General features: G+C 47.6%; 1 protein-coding gene across 1 annotated transcript; it reads left to right on the top strand.

Moving 5' to 3' along the window:
* The first annotated feature begins 760 nt into the window (after nt 1-760).
* Nucleotides 761-24,435, top strand: GINS4 (GINS complex subunit 4). Its single transcript, XM_070364191.1, has 8 exons — nt 761-937; nt 1,915-2,029; nt 7,036-7,122; nt 8,189-8,302; nt 11,326-11,423; nt 11,578-11,666; nt 14,021-14,111; nt 14,203-24,435. The coding sequence occupies exons 2-8, from the start codon at nt 1,934-1,936 to the stop codon at nt 14,297-14,299; spliced, it is 672 nt and encodes a 223-aa protein (XP_070220292.1). The 5' UTR covers nt 761-937; nt 1,915-1,933; the 3' UTR covers nt 14,300-24,435.
* Nucleotides 24,436-26,060: the final 1,625 nt, after the last annotated feature.

Here is a 26,060-nt window from a genome sequence, read left to right as displayed (position 1 = left end):
AAGGCATAAACTGTAAACATCAACCTAGAGAGCAGCTGGGATTGTCTAATGCAATGGCTCTCCAAGGTCATCTGCATCAGAATCATCTGATGAGCCAAGTTTGTGGAACTCCCCCTACCCACACACCCGTTTCTGATTTCACAGGTGTAGGTTGGCCCTGAGAACTTGCATTTCTCAGGGGTCCCAGGCCGATTTGTTGCTGGTGGTCTTGAACCGCATTTTAAGAACCACTCGTCTAAAGGCTTTCAGAGCCGGGCGTGTGTGTGTGTGTGTGTGTGTGTGTGTGTGTGTGTGTGTGTGTGTGTGTGTGTGTGTGTACCACTCGCCTAAAGGCCTTCAGAGCCGGGGGTAGTGGCCATAGCCTCAGCCCCGGCAGAGACGCGGGAGCCAGAAGGGTGGGGAAGACGACCCTAAAGGTGGAAGCGGCCTGATCTAACTAACACAATGCACCTCCCTGCCGCCCGGGCTCGGCCAGAGCACACGCGGGTGCCGGTGCCGGGTGGCGCGAAGACTCACGCAGCCCGAGTCCTCAGCTGCGGGGGCCGGGCGCCCCCTGCCGACGGCCCATGGGCTGTGTGAGCCGGGGCCGCACGCCGGACCCTGACAGAGGTGGGCGGGGCGCAGCGGGACCCGCCCCCCGCCGCCTCCATTAGGGAAGGGGCGGGGAAAGCGGGCCGCGGGCACGCAGGCCCCGCCCCCAGGGTGGGCGGGGCCTCCTGGCCGTGATTGGACAGCGTCGCTAGTGCGCGGTGACGTTGCACCTGGACGGGAAGTGTCAGAGAGGAGCGCGGGATCTGCGAAGTGAACGCTCTGGTCTGTTTGGGAAGCGGCTCGAGCCAAGCGTTCCGCGGCCGGTTGCTCCTCGGGCTGCTTCCCGCGAGCGTCCTGCTGTCGCTGCCCGCCGATTCGGAGGGCCTCGCAGCCTGCCCCGACCTGGGTGAGCGTTCGCGTAGGCCCACTGGAAGCGCGCTCGCCGCGTGTCTGTGTGTGTGTGGCGGGGGGCGGGGGGGGGGTATGTGCGCGTGCGTCTGGGGGGAGGCGGTGACCCTATGCCCGCGATGCCAGGAGGGGAGCAGGGAGGAATGTGCTTTCGGAATCCCTGAGGCTCCAAGAAAGCTGAGCGCCGAAGATTTGTTGGAGAAGAGTCTTGAGAGTCCCTTGGACTCCAAGGAGATCCAACCAGTCCATCCTAAAGAAAATCAGTCCTGAGTGTTCATTGGAAGGACTGATGCTGAAGCTGAAACTCCAATATTCTGGCCACCTGATGCGAAGAGCTGACTCATTCATTTGAAAAGATCCTGATGCTGGAAAGATTGAAGGTGGGAGAAAAAGGGGACGACAGAGGATAAGATGGTTGGATGGCATCACCGACTCAATGGACATGAGTTTGGGTACTCTCCGGGATTTGGTGATGGACAGGGAGGCCTGGCATGCTGCAGTCCATGGGGTCGCAAAGAATCGGACACGACTGAGCGACTGAACTGACTGAATTGACTGAGGCTCCAAGGATGCGACCACGTCTCCATCACCCATCTTCCTAAGCCTCTGAGTCACTGACCGGCCAGATCATTGTGTCCCCAGCCCTGAGAGGTGCCACGATTAATATTAGAGCCGAAGCCAGCGCAGCCACTGCGGAAAGGACCTCCTCCTGGAAGGCAAACAGATGTGATTGGTGCTCTATTCAGCGAGCACGTGGAAACCCTTATAAGGAGTGAGGGCTTTGAGAAATTGATCCCTGACCTAAGATTTGAAGGAAGAGGCAACGCATTACAAAACCAAAGCCAGTGAACTCTCTGGCCACTGCCAAAGAGCGTCTACAATCCACGTAAACCTCTTTTTCTCAGGTACCATAGTTGCGTGTTCTTGCAAATAAATACAAACACACAGCATAGTATGGGTTCTTTTATTTATTAGGTTCCTGGTTTCAGAGAAGATGGCAGAGGAAGCAGACCTCTTGGGACAGGACTCTGATGGGGACAGTGAGGAGGTGGTCCTGACCCCTGCAGAGCTCATCGACCGGCTGGAGCAGGTAAGCAGCCCACAGGGAATCCCCCTGCTGCAAGCACAGCCTCTTTAGCTAGTCCAGCGCTGCAAATGTCAGGATTCAAGAAATGAGGGGATGGAATTCAAGGCTTCTTAGAAGAGAAGAGACTGTGTCTTACCATCTCCACAGAAGCAGGAAGTATAGGCACAGCCAGATAGAAACTTCATAATGTCGAACACAGAATCCTCAGGTGGGTCCAGTAAAGGTCAGCTTTGGGGACAGTTACAAGAACGGTTCACAAAGCAAGGATCTACTTGGTATTTGTGGGGACTACAGAAGTGCCTGATAGAGACTTAAAAGTTCTAGAAAATGCTAAAACACCTTTAGGAGAAAACTGGTCTCATCCTTCCTTTTCCTCCAGTTTCTTTTGCCAACCATTCTGTACATTTCTACTGCTTGCCTCAGATCACTCCTGGGATGTTTCTCCTTTTAGTCGTAGTCACTGTGGTTTATTGAGTATTGCTCATGTGTCAGGGTTCTTTATATTTCTGGTCTCATGAAGCCTTGGTGGTTAAAGAGTTCAGACTATCTGTGTTTAAACCCCTCCGTGCCTCTGGCCAGTTTTACAAATGTGGGCAGGTTGTATAGTTTGTGTCCAGCACGCCCTTGACTATAAGGCGGAGGTAATGGTAGTGGCTGCCTCATGGAGTTGTTGTGAGGACTGAGTGACATAACGTGCGTGAAGTACTGAGTGTAGACTGAGGTGTGTGAAGGCTGACTGAGTGTCAGCCGTGAGCAGTAATGCTCTTCACAACCCCCTGAGGGAGGTACTGTGTTATCTCCGCTCCGCAGATGAGGAAACTGGAGCTTCGCGATGAGAGGTGTAGAGTAACTCGCCAGGGCCACAGACAGCATCAGAGCCAGGAAGTGACCCAGGTCTCTCTGATTCAGTCCACCTGCTGCCTTATTGCTGTCCCTGCAATTGCCCCCTTTCCAGAACTCTCTTGTGTCTGTTACTTTAGGATTCTTCATTCTCCCCTGCCCTACATGCCATTGTGAGTGACAAAACCCAAGGAACGTAATTTTAACCAGTCAGGGAAATCCCCTTATTTCTGTTTTGTATATGAGAAACCCTGGAGCAGCCAGGTGAGGCTTTCTAGTTTAATAAAAATCCTGGGGAAGGTCTTATGAAGACTCTTCGTAAGTGTTAATAGAGATTCTATCAGCTTATTTGGGTTGCAATTTCCAAGTTTTAGAAATGTTACATAATCTTCCCCACATCCTAATTCTTATAGATCTCATTAGTGCTGAACCAGTGCTTTCTTATATCTCAATTCTTTGTATATGCATTCTTTTCAGATGTATTAAACAAACAAAAATCCTTGAAAAAATAAATTCTATCACAAACCTTTTTAAGAATCTGGTGAAAACTCTGGCACTTCCTCTCAGAGCAATGCACATGTACACTCACACAGAATTGTGCATATACTATCTGGAGATTCACAGACACCCTGAAAATTTCAGACCCAGTGAGATATCACTCATACCCATCAGATGGGCAGAAATGAAAAAGGTGAACAGTAGGGAGTGTTGGCAAGAGTGTAGAGCCTTTGGCACACTTGTAAACCCACTCCAGTATTCTTGCTTGGAAAATCCCATGGACAGAGGAGCCTGGCGGGCTACAGTCCTTGGGGTCGCAAAGAGTCAGACAGGACTGAGCGACTGACGCGTTCCCTTTCATACCACGGTGGATGTGAAACGTGGTACTGTCACTTTAAAAAATAACGTCATTTTCTGTTAAAGAAGGCACACATATCCCATGGCCCAATTATTCTCTTCTCAGGTGCATACCTAGAGGAAGGGATATACACATAAAGAGGGGGAAAAAGAGTAGGAAGATGGATAAAAGCTCCTGCCGCCGCAGAGATAGCTCTCAGGAGCATCATGTAGAAGAGCAAACGATGGTTGCTAAGGAAACTGTACAGCTCAGACCCCTGCCAGGCTGTTGTCCAGGGCGGAGCTGGCCAGCATGGCGGCCGCACAGGCCGAGGCTCCGCAAGGGCCCGGATGCTGCCCCCGGTCCTCGGGGACAGCGGGGCCCCAGACCGATGGCTTCTGAGTGTCCTCAGGGCTCCTCGGAAGGCAACCCAAGGACGGTGGATCTGACGGCCTCGGCAGGGGGTGAGCAGGAATTGCACCCGGGGCCTGAGGCTCTCCTGCAGTGATGCCCTGTGGGCGGCCGACCGCCTGGACAGCCGCTGTGTGGGGTGGCCCGACCGGCCACTGGTGAGCACGGCTCCAGGAGCCCGTGTGGGATACTCCTGAATGCTTGTAGAAAATAAAAGATTTCAAACTTATTGCCTAAAACACAGAGTTTCTCATCTTAACGGTCGTGTGAGTTTGCTAAGGCTGCCTAACAAGTACCGGGGCGGGGCGGCTCCAACAGCAGAAGCGTGTCTTCTGCCTTCTGGAGGCTCCTCTGTCTGAGAGGAGCTCAGGGGCTGACACGCTCGGTCTCCCCTGCGGCCCCGCTCCTGGCCTTGGAGACGACTGTCTCCGTGTCCTCACGTGCCCTTTCCTCCCTGGAGATAATTTCACACAGAGAGTGAACGTCCACGAAGAAGAGAAGGCGCCCACGGACTGACCCTCGAGTCGCTCCGAATCCGCCTCCTACTCTTCTGCAAGGACACCGGCCACATTGGATTAGGGCGCCCCCTAACGACCGCATTTTAACCTCTGGTTTAACCAGTTTGTCCTTCAGCAGCTTAAGGCAGAAAATGAAGATCATGGCATCTGGTCCCATCACTTCATGGCAAATAGATGGGGAAACAGTGCCAGACTTTATTTTGGGGGGCTCCAAAATCACTACAGATGGTGACTGCAGCCATGAAATTAAAAGACACTTACTCCTTGGAAGAAAAGTTATGACCAACCTAGATAGCATACTGAAAAGCAGAGACATTACTTTGCCAACAAAGGTCCGTCTAGTTAAGGCTGTGGTTTTTCCAGTGGTCATGTGTGGACGAGAGAGTTGGACTGTGAAGTAAGCTGAGCGCCGAAGAATTGATGCTTTTGAACTGTGATGTTGGAGAAGACTCTTGAGAGTCCCTTGGACTGCAAGGAGATCCAACCAGTCCATTCTGAAGGAGATCAGCCCTGGGATTTCTTTGGAAGGAATGATGCTAAAGCTGAAACTCCAGTACTTTGGCCACCTGATGTGAAGAGTTGACTCATTGGAAAAGACTCTGATGCTGGGAGGGATTGGGGGCAAGAGGAGAAGGGGACGACAGAGGATGAGATGGCTGGATGGCATCACTGACTCAATGGACGTGAGTCTGAGTGAAATCCGGGAGTTGGTGATAGACAGGGAGGCCGGGCGTGCTGCAATTCATGGGGTGGCAAAGAGTCGGACACGACTGAGCGACTGAACTGAACTGAACTGAGCTTAAGTCTTGCCCGATTCTTCTCAGGCTCCTGTCCTTTATCTCCCAGAGTTTGCTCAGAGTCGTGTCCGTTGAGTCACTAACGCCATCTTAACCTAACTACCTCTTTACAGACCTCATCTCCAAAGACCTTCTGAGGCACTGGGAGTGAGGACTTTAACATATAAACTGAGCAGTGGAGGCGGGCACATTTCCTCCCAGTAACAGTGACAAACAGATTGTCGTTAAAATTTTTTCAAAGTCATTTCAAACACAGAACTGGATTTTAAAGGACTGAACTTAAACACAAGATTTTCACTAAAAATTTTGACAAGATTTTATTTGGACGTTTTGTACTAATATAAACTTCCCCTAGTATTATGTATTTTTATTATCATGATTTCATACTGTACATGAGAAATCTCCCCACATCTCCATTTTGCCCAGCGTACCATACAAACATTGTCTTTTCTTTGAGTGCCCTGTCATGGGAAGGTTGTTAAGCACCTTGTAGAGATACAAACAGATGTAGTGAAATGACAGAAAATTAAACCCTAAATTCAGGTTAATGATCACCTTTGAGGAGGGAGGGAGAGAGGCAAGGGGACTTATAAAAAGATGGTATTCTTTAGTGAAGTTATGTGCACTCAGCTGTTTACCGCTGTTTTTCATTTTATGTATTTCATAAATTTTTTTTTTTACCTATTCAGTGTATATTAAAGTCAGTTAAAAGAAAAACTCCTGCTGTAAGTCCTTACTGACAGTTTGATCTTTTCTCATTCATTATGCTGCTTGAAAATACAGACCCTCTTTCTGGTTAGTTTTATATATCTGCAAACTATTCCAGAAGCCTAAACACCTGAAAAACAAAAAAGAAAAAATTTTGCTGTAGTAACAATAGCCAGTATTTAATAATGCTTCTGGATGGTGATGACTGGAGAAACAGAGGCTGAGGGTGTCAAAATGGATAAATGGAGCTTGCCTGGCCTGTAATTCTGAGCTATGCTAAAACTAAATTTTCTGTGATTGAAAGATAAGTGCGGGTTCCTCAGCCCCCTGCGGGTATTTCAGTTCCCTAAGCCTTGGTGGTTTCTGAAGTGTACCAAGCATCTGGGCCTGAGTCATAAATTAGGGATTTAACCTCTTGTTCCACAACTGCGTAACAGATGAGTTTCCATTTTCATCTGTGATCCTTTGTACTCTTATGCAGTTAGCAAATAACATAAAAGGATACCTGAATCCGTTTCCTCTCAGATATTGTAGTGATAAGTGAAAAAGTATTTGTAAAGTGCACCAAGCTTCAGGAAGGAAGAGATGGGAGGTTTGTAGAGCTCAACTTCATCTTTCAGGATGGAAGGGTGCTAGTGCCCCCTGGTGGGCAATATCGGGTATAGACCTGTGGACACCACGTGGGGTTACTCTCAGCTGTAAGTGTGCTAGGGACACAGGCTTCCCACTAAAGGAAATAAAGAAGCTGTCATTAAACATAACTTGTCTTCAAAGCACTCCCAGTATTTCCAACTGGTCGTTTTCTTTGCTGAGGTCGCTGTGATTTTAGGGGTATGTGCTGACTCACAGGGTTATTTTGCTCCATGGTGAGTAATGCTCTGTTTTGGCTTTGTCTCTTAGGCTTGGATGAATGAAAAGTTTGCCCCTGAGCTGCTGGAAAACAAGTCTGAAATCGTAGAATGTGTCATGGAGCAGCTGGAACACATGGTAAGCAGTGCCTGCCTCAGGGTCCAAAGGAGAGACCCTTAGGAGGTGTTTGAGCGCAGTGAAAGTCCGAGAGCAAATCTGTTTTGTTGGGTCCAGCCTAGTTTGGGGTTTTTTGTTTTTTAGTTTTTTTAATGTTAAATTCCTTATCTATGCTTAAAAAGCCTGGGAGCTCCTGGGAACATCTGGACGTCAGCTTCCCATGATACCCCAGGGATGTCAGCTTCTGAAAACCTGTTCTCAGCCTTCCCACGTTTGTGCATGAGAACAGCTGACAAGTGCAGGGCAGGGACCACCCCTCCCAGCATGCCCCCCAGGCCGCCGGCCCCTGGGTGCCCTCCTCTCTACGTTCCTTACCAGCCTGGCCCTGTAGCCTCTAAGTGTGTTGTTGTTTAACCGCAAAGTCGTATCCGACTCTCTTGTGACCCCGTGGACTGTAGCCCGCCAGGCTCCTCTGTCCGTGGGAGTGGGTTGCCATTTCTTTCTCCAGGACATCTTCCCAACCCAAGGGTCGAACCCACGTCTCCTGCATTGGCAGGCAGATTCTTTACCACTGCCACACCAGGGAAGCCCCCTGAGTATGTGGTCCTCGGCTTAGATGAGCCAGTTTCAGCCACTACCAGCCTCAGGCTAGCTTTAAAACGTTGGTATTTTACAGGTTCTCAACTGGTGTTTTCACATTGCTTTTAAGACCCGTTAGACATTTCTTACCTGCTGTATTATCTAGTTTACACTTGGGTTGGAGTTCTTCGGGTTGGAGTTCTTCTGACTGACCAAATTCAGATTCTATTGAAATGGTCTTTTTCTAAAAGTGAATGAGTACTGCTTGCACTGTGTCATGAGCTTGTGGTCACGTATTGTTTGTATAATTAAGAGATGAGAAGAAGATGAGAGCTCTTACACAGGGAGTATTTTGTCCTCCTCTGACCTCAGTGTAGCCTCCGAGTCCTCGGTGTTGCCAATGATGACGGTCCTCGCGGACTGCAGGCAGATTGAACAAAAAAACGTTCTTAGTCTTTGACTCTCGTTTTTTTTTTTTCTTTACAAACTTCTTTTTCTCTCTGAACAGGAAGAAAATCTCAAGAGGGCCAGGAAGGGGGACCTGAAGGTCAGCATCCATCAGATGGAGATGGAGCGGATCCGCTTTGTCCTGAGCAGCTACCTGCGCTGTCGGCTCATGAAGGTCGGGGAGCCTGTCGTGGGGGCTGAGGGTCCTGGGTGGGGGCTGGGAGCGTCCCGGGCCTGGAAGCACTCCCCAGGCCCCACGTCAGGGGAGCCAGAGTCAAGAGGGCGACAGATTGTCCTGGAGGAGCAGACGAAAGGCGCGGGTGGCCGTCGGCCTCCTCCTCTGGGGACACTTTCAGTCTTCCTGCTGCGAGAATGGCGCCCCCTGGAGTGACCGCGGGGCAGTGCTGAGGGTGGAGGTGTTGGAAGGGGCTGAACAGACTACTGACCAGAGGGGACCTCGTCTTGAGAAGTGTTTTGCATGTCGTTCAGGCAGTGTCATGTGGACCGTGATAATGACATGCAGCTGTATCTGACTTATAAAAACAGAACTGCAAAAATTCTTACTCAGTGTTTTGTATGATGTCTGTTTTAACCCTGGGAGGTTCTTACCTCCTTGAAGATTCTTCTCATTTGGTTCCACTTGTCCTCTTAGTTACGACAAAGCAAATACGGCTGATTCTTGACCAGCATAGGTGTGAAGCGCACAGGTCCACTGATACACGGATCTTTTCAGTAAATATGTGCTATAAACGTGGTCCACGGTTGAGGCATCTGCAGGTGCAGAGCCTTGGATACGGAGCACCAACTGCAAAGTTATTCAAGGAGTTGGGGTCGAAGGTGTGGTTCCCCCAAACCCCCTGTTGTTCAGGGATCACCATGATCCCCGATGTACCATCTTCCACGTGCGGTCACTTCCAGTTCTGAGGACCGCTCACAAAGGCTCATCAGAGTCCTCTCAGTTAAACATTTCAGCCATTTATTTCCCTTAACTCTCCTGATCTCTTCCCTAAAACATTTGTCAGTATTCTCCTTAAATTATCCCACCTGTAACAGAACATGGAATTCCTCTTGTCATTTGGTCGCTTGTGTGAAAAGCAGGATGGTCACTTCCCTTCTCCTGGACATCAGACTGGGAGTAATGCCACCTGGAGTCGCATGGCATCTCTGATGGTGACAGCCTGGGTTCATTCTGCACTTACCATGAGTGCCAGCCTCTTATGTAATTTTTCAGCTGTCATGATTATTACCCCTTCCTGTCACTGTCCTATATTTGCATGGCTTGATTTTTGATCCTTCCATGTAGAGCTCAAAACTTGTCCCTCTTAAGCTTCTCCTTATTAAGCTGGGCAGTTCCCTGGTCTCTGGATCTCGATCTCGTCACCTAGTTTATTCGTTATCTCCGCAAGTTTGATGAGTGTGTCATCAGAGGTCTTACGTGGCTCGTTAATAGGACTGGGCCAGAGTCAGACATGGGTCCCCTGGGCCTTCCCCGTGGGTCAGCATCCGTCACTGAACCAGTGTTGAGTTGTCTATGAGTCTCTAGCCTGTACTGTCACCGGTCTCCCCACCCCTGCTCCAGCTTGTCCACAAAGGCATCAGAGACAGTACCGCCTGTTTGGAACAAATTGAGACACACAGCCTGCCTCTGCCCACCTTCAGCTACCAGGCCGCTCAGTTTTCTGTGTGTGTGGTTGGGTGAATCCTCTTCACGGTCACCAGTCACTTTCCTATGAGTTCACAAACTATCTTTTCCAGTATTTATTCAAATACAATAACACGTATGACCTGAAGGACCCTGATCTGTGTTGACGATCCCCCTCCTCCTTTGTATATTTGAAAATCAGGAAACGCGCCTGCCTCTTATCTTTCCCACCCCTTCTGAGCTCAGTGACTGAGATTCTGAAATGGTAAGCATTCTAGTGCAGCAGCAATGACAGTCCACATGAAGACGGGAGACACACTCAGGCCCCATACACATGTGAATTTAACTCCTCCTACAAGACAGTGGTTCTGAGCTGGAAGACCTCACCCCTTTGAGGATAAACGCTGCCTTCCCTCGGCCTCCAGCTCCTCCTCTTGCAAAAGGCGTTTCCCTGGCCCAGGTGATCTTGACAGCCTTGACCCCAAACAAGAGACTGCCCTTCTGGTTCCTGACCACGCAGCTCTCTGCAGCTTTTAGCTTTGTTGTCCTGTTTTCTGGTAGTTCTTAGCGTTTTCCAAGCCTCACCCATTTGTGGACTTTATCCTTGCCAGTGATACTCTCTGATTCGAGCGTCACTCCTCTGCAGCTCGTATGTTCTGTGTCTGTCTGTCCCGCCCCTGTGTCTGCTTTGTCTCGCAGAAGGACAGCTGTACAGCTACACGGAAATGCTGGCTGCAGCCCCATCCTGCCTCTTAAACTCCATTTCTGCTTGTCTCTCCAGAGTTTCCTTCATGAAACCCTTTCACCCTTTTTAAACTGTCTTGCTTTTTCAAGCCCTGGTCTTCCCTCCGAATTCTCTGAAACCTGCCTTCTTGAAGTGTGGCAGGTAGGTCTTATGATTAGCAAGAGGCTCAAGCATGAAGACCCACCTTTTTTTTTTTTTTCCTGTTTTTGGCCGCATGTGGTATGCAGGATCCTAGTTCCCCGACCAGGGATTGAACCTGTGCCCCTTGCAGTGGAAGCAGGAGTCTTAACCAGTGGACCACCAGGGGAGTCCCAAGTCTTGCCTTATTTATTACTTATTTTTGACTCTGCTGGTTCTTCACTGCTGTGCAGGCTGCTCTCTAGTCGTGGAGACTGGGGGCTGCTCTCTAGTTGCGGTTCGAGGTTCTTGTTGCAGTGGCCTCTGTTGTCACAGAGCACGGGCTCTAAGACTTGAGAGTTTCAGTAGCCAGCTCAGTAGTTGCGGCTCCCAGGCTCTAGAGCCACAAGCTCAACAGTTGTGGCACGCAGGCTTAGCTGCCCCGCGGCATGTGGGATCTTCCTGGACCAGGGATCGAACTTGTGTCTCCTGCGTTTTGGCAGGCAGATTCTTTACCACTGAACCACCAGAGAAGCCCAAGACTCACTGTTTTTAAAGTCACTTTCTAGATTAACCCCCACCTGTCTCAGGAGACTTGTCTGTGTGCCGCTGGAATCAGACAAGACGTTTGATGACCCACTTTACCAAACTAACTGATGGCATGAAGCGTTGACAGGTGTTTCCTGTCCCGCAGATAGAGAAGTTTTTCCCTCACGTCCTTGAAAAGGAGAAGACCCGCCGAGAGGAGGAGCCTTCCACCCTTTCTCAGGAGGAGTTTGCCTTTGCCAAAGAGTGAGCCGGCGGGACCCGCCTTTATCCCCCGGGCTTGGAGCGTGGGTTGCGTGGTTGTGTCCCTGAGGCCGGTGGCAGGGCCCCTGTTGTGGGTCTGGGGGCCCCGGTGGCTCCGCCGGGTGTGTCGTCACGGCGTTGGGTGTGTGTCTTTCAGGTTCCTGGCTAACACAGAGACCTATCTGAAGGACACGGCCTTAAAGCACATGCCTCCCAATCTACAGAAGGTGGATCTCTTGAGGACAGGTGAGCAGAACATTCGCTTCACTCTCTTCCCTCGAACGAAGGAAAATAAATATGTAGACAGATGAGCAGAAAAGAGACAGAGAGGAAGGGTTCTGGGTTAAAAACCAAGAATCATTAAAAGCAGGTACCAGGGTAGCCGTTTGTAGCCACTTGAGCATCACTTTTATCTTCTTCTGGTTCAGAGGAAATTCTCCAAATGTAGACTCAGCCTCGTGGTATATTCAGTTACCTCCTGGGCATCCATGCTGTGCTGGGCTCTTTTGGGCATGGAAGCAGCCAAGGTCTCTGTTTTCTGGGTGGGGGTGAGGTGGGTGGGAGGGGCAGCCTCTCCTTCACAGATTCCAGGCTGTGCAGGGCCTGTCTCCCCACTCTGGGGATGGGGGGGATGTTGGCTAGGAGGCCTCCAGGGTGTCCCTCAGGGCTCCTGATCTTTATTTGTGAGCAATTTCCGGGCTAAGGAAAGGGGAACAGAACTGAGGTGGAAAGAGAAGAGGCACAGCCATCACCCCCTCACTCTGTCCCCCCAAGAGTCTGCTGAGCAGAGGGGCAGGGGTCCTGGGGGTAACTCCTGAGGTCGGCTCAGCCAGCAGGGGCCCTGGCACGTAGGCTCCAGTCCACACCTCATCTTTGCCAGCTCCCTGTCTCCGTGCAGGACCTCCCAGGGGGCCTGGAGTCCAGGCCCACAAACTGAGGCTAGGACAGCCCACCTTGAATGTTTATCCCCAATTACGTCTCTCCCCGACCCAGTCTGGGGGCCACGCTGTGAACCCTGCTGCAGGGGGCCGGCGACTTAGCTCTGGCCGCCGTACTCAGTTCTGCCTGAACAGCAGGCATGGATTCTTGCGCAAATCCAGAGGCCAGAGTCGATGGTCAAGCGTGCTGACAGCACGGGGCCCCCCAGGCATCTCCCCTTGGCCTGCCACACACACACACTCCGGTGTCCGTCCCGCTTCTTATCGGGACACCAGTCAGATTGGATTAGCGCCCCACCCTAATGGCTTCATTTTAGCCCTTTAAAGGCCATGTCTCCAAATCTGTTCTGTTCTGAAGTTCTGGGGCTCAGGGCTTCAACATGTAAATTTGGGGGGACACAATTCCAGGAGCAAGCCCAGCCCAAGCAGGGTTTGTGGAACTCTGAACTGGTCATTTTGGAGAACCTGCCTGAGGGACACAGAAGGCCCACTCCCTGTCCAGTTCAGCCTCTTTGTCTGCACATATGAGTAGAGTGGGGGCCACGAACCTCATCCCTGCCCAGCACTATCTGTTGTGTCCACTGCGTACAAGCAGCTGGGAACCACCGATGGGCCTGTGTCGATTCCTGAGCTGGCCCAGGCCTTGCCTTCTACTTGATGCTGGTCAGCACCTCCTGACACTCAAGCGTTGCTTGTCTTAGGTCCCTTCCAAGGACCAGAGCCAGGCTCCCAGGACTGGAGCTGTGCAGGGGGCAGCCTGCCCTGGGCAGATCAGAACCTGGCTCACTCAGCCCAGATGCCCTGAGTCCCCCTCAGGCCCCTGGAGCATGGAAACCCTGCTGGCAGGGTCAGGGAAGGTTGTCGTAACCTAACATCCTTTGAGGGTTTCCTCGAATCAGCAGCTGCCCAGTGGGCCCAGCTGGCTCTGCTGATGTTGGAGTCTCTGGAGGTCCAGAACCCGGGAGCAGCCCAGGGGACTTGTGCCTGACTTTTGCAGCCAGTTATCCTCAGCCTTCTCAGTGGACGGGGAACCACGGGCAGCCCCACACCTGAGCTGGGCCCTGAACACTGAGTGGTCCAGCAGGTTCTCTGGACCCCACTGGGTGGTGGGGCTCTCTGCTGGCAGTGCAGGGCTGGAGGAGCAGCCGGCTCTGGGCTCTTCCTGACGAGGTGTGGCTGATGGAGGAGGAGGGGAACCAGCCTAACCTATGATCAATGGAGGGACATGGAGGGCAGCTTCCAGCAGTGGCCTGGGTTCCTCAGCCTAACATCCAAGGCCATCACCGTGTGACCCCATCTCCCTGACATCCCAGCCTCCCGCCCTCTCCACAGATCTGTTTTCTGGCTCCGTTCTCATGCTGTGTCCTCCTGAGACTCTCAGGCATGTTTCTCTCCAGTGGTCCTTACTCCTTCCTCCCAGGCTTCCACTTATCTTAAGACCTCTCCACTTGTCTAGCAAGCGGGTCCTGAGTGAGACCTTGCAGGAAGTAGGCTGTTTCTAGAAGGAGCCCAGATCTCTCCTCAAATCCATGCAACAACCGCCCCTCCACCATGCTTTCTATCAAGGGTCCCTTCATGACTGAGGCAGTTAATCTCAGCAGCTCTTCCCTCTTGCTCTTATTAGCTGAGCATTTGCTGATGACGTTACCATTCTTCTGGCAGTTCCCAAACCAGACCTAGACGCATACGTGTTTCTGAGAGTGAAAGAGCGGCAAGAAAACATCCTGGTGGAACCAGAAAACGACGAGCAGAGGTGAGTGATGCCTGCGCTGCGGACGGTGGGAAGCAGTCCCACCAGGGCTGCCGCTGAGCTGGGCGGGTACAGAATTCCCTTCCTTTTCCAGGGACTACGTGATCGACCTGGAGGAGGGCTCACAGCACTTGATGCGATACAGAACCGTTGCACCCCTGGTCGCTTCTGGGGCCATACAGCTAATTTAAAACCAGAAATAACTAACTGAGAAATGAGGCCATGGGACCTTAGAAGACACATTTTTGGAAACCCTGCATGCTACCCCGTGCCAAGGACAGCAGTGATCTCGGCGGTGCCGCGGGTCCCTGGGCCATGGAGATCTGCTCAGAGCAGCCCCCTTACTCGTCCTCAGCTCTGCCACTCCAGCCAGAATCAGCAGATGATGCTGCAACCGTGCTGATCTTGCTGCCGGAGTCACTGAAACCCCCTTGGTGGTGATGTTTGAACTGAGGAAAGTGAGGCCGGGGCAGTTCACAGAAAGCCATCACTGTCTGTGATGAGGGGACCCATGGGCCCGACCCGACAGCGGCAGGAGCATGTGCTCAGCCCTCCTGGCAGGAAGAGTGTAAATAGCTCCAACCGCCTGGCTGCCCTTTGTGGAAGTCACTGACTCGTGTAAACTCACCTTCTGGAACCTCTCCTCTTGGACTTAGAGCTAACCTGTGTCATGCTTAGCTGAGCCTCACAACCCAACCAATAAACTTATTAGATCTGGGTTTTGTGGCAGAAGGAGCCGTGGGCAGTCCCCAGCGTGTGGTCTGATGAGGTGCATCCAAGCCGCAGCCTCCGCAGGCCAGCCTGCGGGCCACCTGCCGGCCTGGACCTGGTCAGAGCGGCAGCTGTGCTCCTGCGACCCGCGTTCACTTTCTCCAGGGAAATGGACGGAGTGCAACTCAGCGAACAGGCAGTGTCACCCAGGGAGGGATGTACAGACAGCAGATGAATTGTCTTCCCTTGAAACATGATGCAGAGGAACTGGGTTCCAGCCTTTCTTGCTCCCCAGGAAGGCAGGTTCCCATCTACACAATGTAGCCTCGTAGAGTAACCAGTGCGATGTTGCTGCCATTTCCAAGAGAAGACATTCAGTGAAAGCAGGGGGGAGTGTTTTTTATTCGTTAGTAAAAGCATTTTATATCTCATGCAGTACTTCATTTTCTCCAGAGCATTCTCACCCTTCTCAGCCATTCATTGAAAAACGTTCAGTGAGCAGAGCGTGCCGGGTACAGTCCAGTGTGTTGGGGTTCCACCCAGATGAGAGGTTCACTGACTCTGCTAGGTGGGAGCAGTGCCTCATGGAGAATCAGAATAGGGGCTCACCAGCATGCTTAGAGGGGGTGCTCTGAGGGGCTGTCACTAATTTCAGCTAATCTCACTCAGTTAGGCTGAGGTTTGAATAACAAGAAGGGGCCAGAGACAGAGCTCAGAGGGAAGGGCTTTCCAGGCAAAGAAAAGGTAGCTTGTGCAAAGGCCCTGTGGCAGAAATGAATTCTGCTGCAGTCAGTGAGGCTGGAAGGCAGTGGCACAGTGGAAAGGGTGCACGTGAGGTCTGCGAGGTGGTCTGGGCCCAGATCACTTCCTGCTTTGGGAGCAAGGACCCCCTGGTCCTCCAGCACCCTCAGAAGCAGGCAGGGCTGCTGGTGCGGTGCTGTGCTTAGTCACTCAGTCGTGTCTGACTCTCTGCAACCCCGTGGACTGTAGCCCACCAGGCTCCTCTGTCCATGGGGATTCTCCAGGCAAGAATACTGGAGTGGGTTGTCATGCCCTCCTCCTCTAGGGGCTCTTCCCAATCCAAGGCTCCAACCATGCCTCCCACATTGCAGGCAGATTCTGTACTGTCTGAGCCTCCAGGGAATAGAGGGAAAAGAGGGTTAGCATCTGGCACTGAGTCTGCACCCAGGTCTCCTTCCTCGGGGTCGCCTGCATGCTCCTGTCCCACCGCTTCCGCTGCTCTGGAGAGGAGAGGACGGAGCTGTGTCGTGTCGCCCACTCCTTCCCGCGGTGCCAGGCACACATGGGACGGGCACACCATGCGTTGCTTCACTTCCTAGGTCAGCTGTTCAAAGGAAGACTGGTTTAGATGAGTCATTTCAAAATAAAGGGGAAGTTGAATTTCAAAACCAAGTATAGGGAATCGGTGTGATTTAGTGTGACATTGTCTCTAACGTTTTCAACCTGTGGGGAGCATCTTGCTTTATAGGTAACAGTGCGTCACTGGAAGTGTGACGGGACACCGATTCAGGTAACGGCGTCACGCTCTATTACAAGCTTGTCGCCAGCGAGGTCCCTGAGAAGTGCTCGCAGGTCCCTGTCTGAGTTTTCCAGCTGCAGCAAAAGCACGTATCAGCTGTGACCTTGCAGCAAGACCCCGGCTATGTTCACTCTGCCCAACTACAGGCTTCCATGCCGCCCTGCACACCCCCGCTGCCTCTGCGAGGGACACGAGTCGACCGTGAAGCTTTCAGGGGGAACTGTTGAATAACAGTGTTATTCACCAGTACTTCAGAAAGATATCCTACGGTATCACCTATATGTGAGATCTAAAAAAAAACAAAACTTATTTCCAAAACAGAAATAGACCCACAGGCATAGAAAACACAGGCTACTGAAGGGTAAAGAGGGGTGGGAGAAGTGATAAATTAGGAGGTTGGTAGTAACATATGCTGGGAGGGATTGGGGGCAGCAGGAGAAGGGGACGATAGAGGATAAGATGGCTGGATGCCATCACTGACTCGATGGACGTGAGTCTGAGTGAACTCCGGGAGTTGGTGATGGACAGGGAGGCCTGGCGTGCTGCCATTCATGGGGTCACAAAGAGTCAGACGCGACTGAGCAACTGAACTGAACTGAAGTAACATATGCTTATTACTGTATATAAAACAGATAACCAACAAGGACTGACTATACAGCACAGGGAACTATACTCAATATTTTGTAGTAGCCTATTAGGGAAAAGAATCTGAAGAATGTGTACATGTATAACATATATACACACACACATATATATAACTGAATTGTGCTTGTACACCTGAAACTAGCACAGTATTGTAAATCAACTATTTCAATTAAAAAATACTTCATGTAATCTTCAGTTCAGTTCAGTTCAGTCGCTCAGTCGTGTCCAACTCTTTGCGACCCCATGAATTGCAGCACGCCAGGCCTCCCTGTCCATCACCAACTCCCGGAGTTCACCCAGACTCAAGTCCATCGAGTCAGTGATGCCATCCAGCCATCTCATCCTCTGTCGTCCCCTTCTCCTCCTGCCCCCAATCCCTCCCAGCATCAGAGTCTTTTCCAATGAGTCAACTCTTCGCATGAGGTGGCCAAAGTACTGGAATATTAAGTGGTTTATAATGGGAGGCTAAACATTCCAAACATTTGGAATTGTTGAAAATTGATTTTTTTTTGTATTATGATAAAATACATATAGTTGCCATCTTAACCATTTTTAAGTGCACAGTTCAGGGATATTAAATATATTCACCTTGTTGGTATCTATCACCACTCTCCATGCCTGTGACTTTTCATCTTGTAAAACTGAAACTCTACCCGTTAAATAGTAACTCTTTGCCCCCAGTCCTTGGAAACCACCCTGCTGCCTTGTCTTTATGGTTTTGACTACTCTAATTACCATGTGATGACAGAGGATGAGATGGCTGGATGGCATCACTGACTCGATGGACGTGAGTCTGAGTGAACTCCGGGAGTTGGTGATGGACAGGGAGGCCTGGCGTGCTGCGATTCACGGGGTCGCAAAGAGTCGGACACAACTGAGCCACTGAACTGAACTGAGCTGAACTGAATTACCATGTGAAGTGGAAGCAAATAGTTTGTCTTTCTGCGACAAGTTTGTCTTTTTGTCTTGGCTTCTTTCCCTTAGCATAATTTCCCCAAGGTTCATCCAGTTTGTGGCACGTGTTGGAAATGCTTTCCTTTTTAAGGCTGAATAATACCCCCTTGTATGGATAGACCATCCATCTGTCATACATCTGGGCCCTTGGGTTGCTTCCACATTTCAGCTGTTGTGAGTAATGCTGCTGAGAGCATGGATGGGTCACAATGTAATTCTATTTTTAATTTTTTGAGGAGCCACCACACTCTTCCACAGCAGCTCTACCATTTTGCAAGGTCTCCAGTTTCTCTGCATCCTTGCCTATGCTTGTTTTCTATTTTTTTTAAAATAGTAACCATCCTAATGAATATGGAGTTATATCACTGTAATTTTGCGTTTCTCCAGTGATTCAACATCTTCTATGTGCTTATTGGCTCTTCCTATATCTTCTTTGGAGAAATGTCAAGTGCTTTGTGGCTTTTTTAATTGGGTTGTTTTCATTGATATTGAGTTTTAGGAGTTCAGTATATGTTCTGGATGTTAATCCCTTATCAGATATATGATTTACCAATGCTTTCTTTCATTCTGTGGGTTGCCTTTTTACTCTTTGGATAGTATCTTTTATGCACAATTCTTTAAATTTTGTTCCTCTTTTTCAAGATTCTTTGGTTATGTGGGCTCTTTGAAATTCCATATGAATCTTAAAAGGAGAGATTTTAGGATGGGTTTTTTCTCTTTCTACAAAAAAACCCATTTTTATAGAGATTGCTTTGAATCTGTAGATCTCTGGGTAGTATTAACATTTTATCAATATTCTCTCTTCTGGCCCATGAACATGCAATGTGTTTTCATTGATTTATGTCTTCTTTTCTTTCTTTCAGCAGTGTCTTGCTGTTTTCATTGTACAAGTCTTTTACCGTCTCAGTCAATTCCTAGATATTTTAGTCTTTTTGATGCTATTGCAAATGGAACTGTTTTCATAATTTCCTTTTCAGATTGTTCATGTATAGAAATGCAATTGGATTTTGTGTGTTGACTTTCTGTCTTGCCACTTTGCTGAATTCATGTTTTAGTTCTAACAACTTTTTTGTGGAGTCTCTAGGGTTTTCTATATATGAGGTCATATCATCTGCAAACATAATTTTATTTGGTGGTAGCGGTGGTGGTTTAGTCACTAAGTCATGTCCAACTCTTACAACTCCATGAACTATAGCCCACTAGGCTCCTCTGTCCATGGGATTCTCCAGGCAAGAATACTGGGGTGGGTTGCCATTCCCTTCTCCAGGGGATCTTCCCAACCCAGGGATTGAACCTGTTTCTGCTGCATTGCAGGCAGATTCTTTACTGACTGAGCCACCAGGGAAGCCTAATTTTACTTAGTCCTTTCCAATTTGAATACCCTTTATTTTCCTTGCCTAAAGGCTCTGGCTAGAACTTCCTGTACTATGGTGAAGAAGTGAAGCCGGGCATTCTGATCTTAGATGAAAAGCTTTCAGTCCTTCACTGTTGAATGTGATGTTTGGTGTGGGTTTTTACATATGGCTTTTATTATATGGGGCTGGTTTCCTTCTCTTCTCATTTTGTTGACTGGTTTTACTATGAAAGAGTGTTGATTTTTGCCCAATGCTTTTTCTACATCAATTGATAAGAGGTTTTGTTTTTTCCTTCACTTGCTGTTATAATAATTGTAAAGTTATTACATTGGGTTTTCCTATGTTGAGCCATCCTTGCATTCTAAGAATAAATTTCACTTAATTGTGGTGTTTAATCCTTTTAATATGCTGTTGAGTTCAGTTTGCTAGTATTTTTTGAGAATTTTTGCATCAATGTTCATAAGGGATGTTGGTCTGTTGTTTCCTTTCTTCTTCTATTATTAAACTGTAGTTCATTTACAATGTTGTGTTAATTTCTGCTGTACAGCAATGTGACTCAGTTGTGCACATATCTACATTCTTTTTTATATTCTTTTCCATTATGGTTTATCCCAGGATATTGAGTATAGATCCCTGTGCTATAGTTTTCTTGTAGTGTCTTTGTCTGGCTTTGGTATAGGGTTATGCTGGCCTCATAGAATGAGTTAAGTTTTTTGGAAAAGTTTGAGAAGGATTGGCATTAGTTCTTTATCTGTTTGGTAGACTTCACAATGAAACCATCAAGTCCGTAGCTTTATTTGGTTGGGAGATGCTTGATTCAATCCCCTCAGTCGGTATAAAATCTATGCATATTTTCTGCTTCTTTCTGATTTAGTCTTGTGGTTTGTGTTTCTAGGAATTTGTTTTTATTTCATCTAGATCATCAAATTTTAGGCACACAATTATTCATAGAACTCTTAAAATTCTTTTTATTTCTGTAGAATCTGTAGTCATGTTCCCACTTTCATTTCTGACTTTAGTAATTTGAGTCCTCACCCTTTTTTTCTTAGTCCATCAAGGTGCAGTTTTGTCCATTTTTTTATCTTTCTGAAGAACTGATTTTGGGGTTCATTGATTTTTCTCTATCGTTTTTCTCTTCTCTATTTTGTTTTTCTCTGCTCTAGACCTAATCATTTCTGTCTTTCTGCTGACTTTGAGTTTAGTTTGTTCTCTTTTTTCTAGCTCCTTAAGTTATAAAGTTACTTGTTGATTCTCTTTCTTGTTTTTTAGTGTGAGCATTTATCGCTATAAATTGCCCCTCTTAGCAACCCACTCCAGTATTCTTGCCTAGAGAATCCCATGGACAGAGGAGCCTGGTGGGCTGCTGTCCATGGGGTTGCAAAGAGTCGGACACGACTGAAGCGACTTAGCAGCAGCAGCAGCAGCAGCAGCAGCAGCAGCAGCAGTACTTTATGAACCACAGGTTTTGGTGTGCTGTGTTTTGCTTTTCATTTGTGTCTAAGTATTTTTTTAAATTTTCCTTGTGACTTCTCTGAGCTGTTGTTTGTTGAAAGGTGTATTATTTAACTTCCATAATTTTGTGAACTTTTAAATTTTACTTTTGCTATTGATTTCCAACTTTACCCTGTTGTGGCCAGAGGAGATACTTTGTATGTTATTTGTCTTTTAAAATTCATTGACACTTATTAATTTGTGGCCTAATATATGGTTTGTTCTAGAAAATGCCCCTGTGCACCTAAGAAGAAAGCGGATGCTGTTGTTGTTGGGTGGAGTCTTCTGTATACGTCTGTAGATCTAGGTGGTTTTCTATAAATCCTCCGTTTTCTTATTTTCTGTTTGTTCTGTCCATTATTGTGAGTGGATATTGGTGTCTTTGGGCTTCCCTGGTAGCTTAGCTGGTAAAGAATACTTCTACAATGGAGGAGACCCCGATTCAATTCCTGGGTCAGAAAGATCCCCTGGAGAAGGGATAGGCTACCCCCTCCAGTATTCATGGGCTTCCCTGGTGGCTCAGGTGGTAAAGAATCCGCCTGCAATGTGGGAGACCTGGGTTCAATCCCTGGGCTGGGAAGGTCGCCTGGAGGAAGACATGGCAACCGACTCCAGTATTCTCGCCTGGAGAATCCCGTGGACAGAGGAGCCTGTCCGGGCTACGGTCCATGGGGTCACAAAGAGTTGGACCCAACTGAGCAACTAAGCACAGCACAGCACATTGGTGTCTTCACCACCGAGCTTCCTACTTGGCATGCACGCACCATCCTAATGACATACCATCAAAATGTATACAGCAAAAACTGACAGAGTTGAAGAGAGAAACAGACAAAAAAGAGTTAAAGACACGAGTGTGCATGCGTGATAAGTTGCTTCAGTCGTGTCTGACCTGGAAACCATATAGACTGTAGCCTGCCAGGCTCCTCTGTCCATGGAATTCTCCAGGCCAGAATACTGGAGTGGGTAGCTGTTCCCTTCTCCAGGGCCTCTTCCCAACCCAGGGATCAAACCCAGATCTTCCGCACTGCAGGCCGATTCTTTACCAGCTAAGCCACCAGGGAAGCCCAGAATACTAGAGTGAGTTGCCATTCCCTTCTCCAGGGAATCCTTACAACCCAGGGATCAAACCTATGTCTCTTCTGTCTCCTTCACTGGCAGGCAGGTTCTTTACCACTCACACCACGTGGCAAGCCCTTCATTAGGGTAGTAAATGTTTATAATTGCTATATCTTATTGCTTATGAGATTTCCCCGGTGGCTCTTGCTTATAATTGTTATACCTTCTTTTACTAATATATAATGTCCTTTGTTTTGTAAACTTTTGTAACTTAAAGTCTGTTTTGTCTGATGTTAGTATGGTCACCCCTGCTCTCTTTTGGTTACTATTTACGTGGAATGTCTTTTTCCATCTTTCCCCTTTCAGCCTCTTGTGTTTTGCATCTCAAATGAGTCTCTTGTAGACAGCATATAGTTGGATCATGTGTTTTTATCCATTCGGCTAATCTATGTCTTTTGACTAGAATGTTTAATTCATTTACATTTAAGTTAATTACAGATAAGAACGGACAGACTTTGGTCATCGTGTTCTTTGTTTTCTATATGCCCTATAGCCATTTCCCCCCTCATTTCCTACATTCCTGTCTTCTTTTCTTTTTTGTTGATTTTTTGTTGTGGAGTGTTTAAATTCCTTTTTCATTTTCTTTTGCATGTACTCTAGCCATTTTCTTTGTGGTTATCATGAGGATAACATGATAAAGTTTAACACTTTCGTTTGAATTTATATCAGTTTAACTTCAATAAGTTTTGTGTGTTTTTTTGTAACTAAAGGAAAATTTATTAAAATTTATTATCCAATAAAAGGAGATACATCTAAAGCACATATGCAGACTAAAAGAGTAGAAATATATATATATATATATATATATATATATATATATACTATACAAACACTAATTTCCCCAAATCTGTATAGTTACATTAATACCAGATGAAATTGACCTTAAGGCAAAAGCATTATAAGAGATCAAAGTAGATATGATAAAATGTTCAAATCACCAGAGGATAAAACCATGATTAGTCAGGATTTACAAAAGTAAATCTGGAGTCTATGGAATAATGATCCCCTCCAATCTTATGAAATAGTAAACTGGCTTATCTTAGTCATCAAGGAACACTGCTGCTGCTGCTGCTGCTAAGTCGCTTCAGTCGTGCCCGACTCTGTGCGACCCCATAGACGGCAGCCCAGCAGGCTCCCCCGTCCCTGGGATTCTCCAGGCAAGAACACTGGAGTGGGTTGCCATTTCCTTCTCCAATGTATGAAAGTGAAAAGTGAAAGGGAAGTCGCTCAGTCGTGTCCGACTCTTAGCGACCCCATGGACTGCAGCCTACCAGACTCCTCCGCTCATGGGATTTTCCTGGCAAAATAAGTTTTTTATAAAACTGCTCCGTGGTGCTTCCCTGGTGGTCCAGTGGTTAGGACTCTGTGTTTCCAAAGCTGGGGGTGCTGGTTCCATGCCTGGTTGGGGGACTAAGATCCCCACAACCTGCAGCAAAGCCATAACAGAAAAACAAACAAAAACACTGCTTTCTTACAATTCTGTCACCTCCCCTTTCAGTGGTTGATATCATAAAGCTGCATCTTTATGAACTGTATGCCCAAAAAACACAAATTAAAAATTCATTTAAGTGTGTTAGTCTAGATTTAGAGTTACAAACTAAAGTTACAGTGGTATTAGTTTTACACTTGTAATTGATGTGACTTTTTTTTCCTTAAAAATGTATAGTCTCTTAAATCATGTAGAAAAGAAAAAGTACAGTTACAAACCATTGTTACAATGATACTAGCTTTTACCATCGCCCTTGTGTCTGCCTTTATTGAGATCCGTATTTCTTCGTGGGACTTTAAATTACTGTCTGGTGTCCTTTCATTTCACCCCAGAGAGCTCCCTTGAGCATCTCTGCTGCTGCAATCGCTGTCTGGCTGGAGAGACAGATTCCCGGTGCTTCCTGCTCTGCCATCTCACAGAATCCTCTGAGAACTGAGTTTTTGACGTATCTAGTCAAGGAGACCTGAAAGAACACTCATCTTGTCAAAAAAATAAGAAACTTCAGTTACTTCAAAAACAAAATTGCTGTTCTTTAATTAATATTTAGCAGACTTGACTTCAAATAACTTTGCCCTTTAAAAAAAAAAATTGAATCTCCCTTCCACAGCAGAAAAACAGCTACCAAGATTTTCAAAGTAATGCACTATAGACATGAAGGCAATAATGATAGTAATATCCAATGTTTATCACTTATTTACTATGAATCAGCCTCTCATATGCTTTAAGTAGATAACCCTGTAAATCTTTACAACAACCTATGCAAGGAAAAACTTAGATTTTTGGAGTGAACAAAAGAGATTACTGGATATCCTTTCAGTAGGATGGCTTGATCTTTGTAGGGTATGTCCGTGTTTTTGAATAGGCTATTTTACAACTCTGTAGAGGTAGAAGTTAATTCATAGAAAACCGATAGTAATGTGAATATTTCCTAACGATTGCTATGCAAGTGATTCCTATCCATGGCAATGCAATTGAATTTTGTTCTGTAGAGAATAAAGCCAAATCCTTATTTGAACTGGTTTTAACATTTTCCTGATTCTCTCATTAAATAGTAAGTTAAATGAAATCATTGGCATGTGTTCATTTTATATCTGTCTGAGAGTCAACAGTTTCTACTATTAAATACATTTTTAATGTTTTGTATATTTGTCAGGTAGGTAATATTGACATCCCCATTTTATAGATGAGAAAGCAGACTGATCCACTGAAGGCCACATCCAGCTACTTGGTAGAGGAGGTGGATTCAAACCCCAGTGAGACCAGAGTTCCAGATTCCATCCTCTTCATTCCCTCCACAAAAGGAAAGAAGATCCAAAAATATTTTGAGCAATGGTAACTTTGCTGGAGTAAGTGCAAGTCTTGCAAAAAGACTCCTTGGGGGAATAACTGATACTGATCAGGGTTCTTGGCCTTCCCCAATCAAGTGAAATTGACCAGAGGCCAGACAAGGAATTCAGGCAAGACTTTATTGGAGCCCCTGATGCAGTGGAATTTGGGGGAGCCAAAGTGAGTAACAGGTTCCTTTGCTTGTTCCCAGAGCAGGGCACAAGCTTGTTCCTTAAATGGGGTGAGGGTAGGGGTATGTCTGGGCTTCCCTGGTGGCTCAGTGGTAAAGAATCTGCCTGCAAATACAGGAGACAAGAGTTCGCTCCCTGGTCCAGGAAGATCCTCTAGAGAAGGAAATGGCAACCCAATTCAGTATTCTTGCCTGGGAAATCCCACGGACAGGGGAGCCTGGCGGGCTGCAGTCCACAGGCTGGCAAAGAGTCCTACATGACTGAGAGATTGAACAACAGCATCGGCACCGGGTGTGTCCACAGGTCAGGGGGAGGGGTGGCTTGGGTGCTCTCCCACCGCTTTGTGGTGCTGGGTGCAGGGGGCATGCACAGTACCCTCCCTTTGCTCCCAGTGCTCAGTTTTTGCTCCTGGCTCTTCAGAAATGGCAGTTGGATTTTGTCTTTTTGAACCTTTTGGTCCAGGATTCGCCCCAGCTTCTCATGCATGTTGGTATTTAGTCCCGTATCATTTCTTTGCCCTTTGTAGCTCGAGGAGGCGTGTGTTCAGCTGCACACATTTGCAGCACTGCAGCAAAGGGCCCCAGACCTGTCTCATAACCACTACCATTCACATTCCTTTAGAGGAGATGGCATTTTTCTTACCATGGGAGTTTTTTCTGCTTTAAGCAGATCATGTTCTACACATCACGATGCTTACATTTTCTCCTGCCTTGTTAAGGAAAAATATTCAATATCAATTCAGCACATGTTTACCCAAGCCTGGCTTCTTGTCCAGTTCTATTAGGTTCTGTGAGAATCAGGACAAAAGTCAACGACTATTTCTGCCCCCAAGGAGTTTACCAGGAATCCTAAGAAGGCTTCCTAAGTAAATCTGAAAATACGAGATTGGCTCAGAAGAAAATTTGTCTTAACAGCCACGACTACAAAGGTTGAAAGGAGATTATTTTCTTGGGTTCAAAGCTTTTATGAAAGACTGGTGTCAGCTTTTAAAGTGAGGTACTGCTTGAGATCCAAAGTTTTTCCAAAGCTCAAATGTAAATGTTTTAAAAGTTCAAATAACTGCTTCTGTTATCCATGAACCTACGATTTTCCTCAAGTCTAATTCTAACTATGTCATTGCCTCTCTAAAAACTT

Source organism: Bos mutus, chromosome 27 (assembly GCF_027580195.1).
Source record: "Bos mutus isolate GX-2022 chromosome 27, NWIPB_WYAK_1.1, whole genome shotgun sequence".
NCBI lineage: Eukaryota > Metazoa > Chordata > Mammalia > Artiodactyla > Bovidae > Bos > Bos mutus.
Note: the sequence above shows the minus strand (reverse complement) of the source record. Positions and strands in the feature narration are given on the sequence as shown.

Coding starts and splice junctions, on each gene's coding strand:
- GINS4 (XM_070364191.1), top strand. CDS start 1,934: ATGGCAGAGGAAGCAGACCTCTTGGGACAGGACTCTGATGGGGACAGT. Junction 7,123..8,188: donor TGGAGCAGCTGGAACACATG/GTAAGCAGTGCC, acceptor CTCTCTGAACAG/GAAGAAAATCTCAAGAGGGC. Junction 11,667..14,020: donor GGTGGATCTCTTGAGGACAG/GTGAGCAGAACA, acceptor TTCTTCTGGCAG/TTCCCAAACCAGACCTAGAC.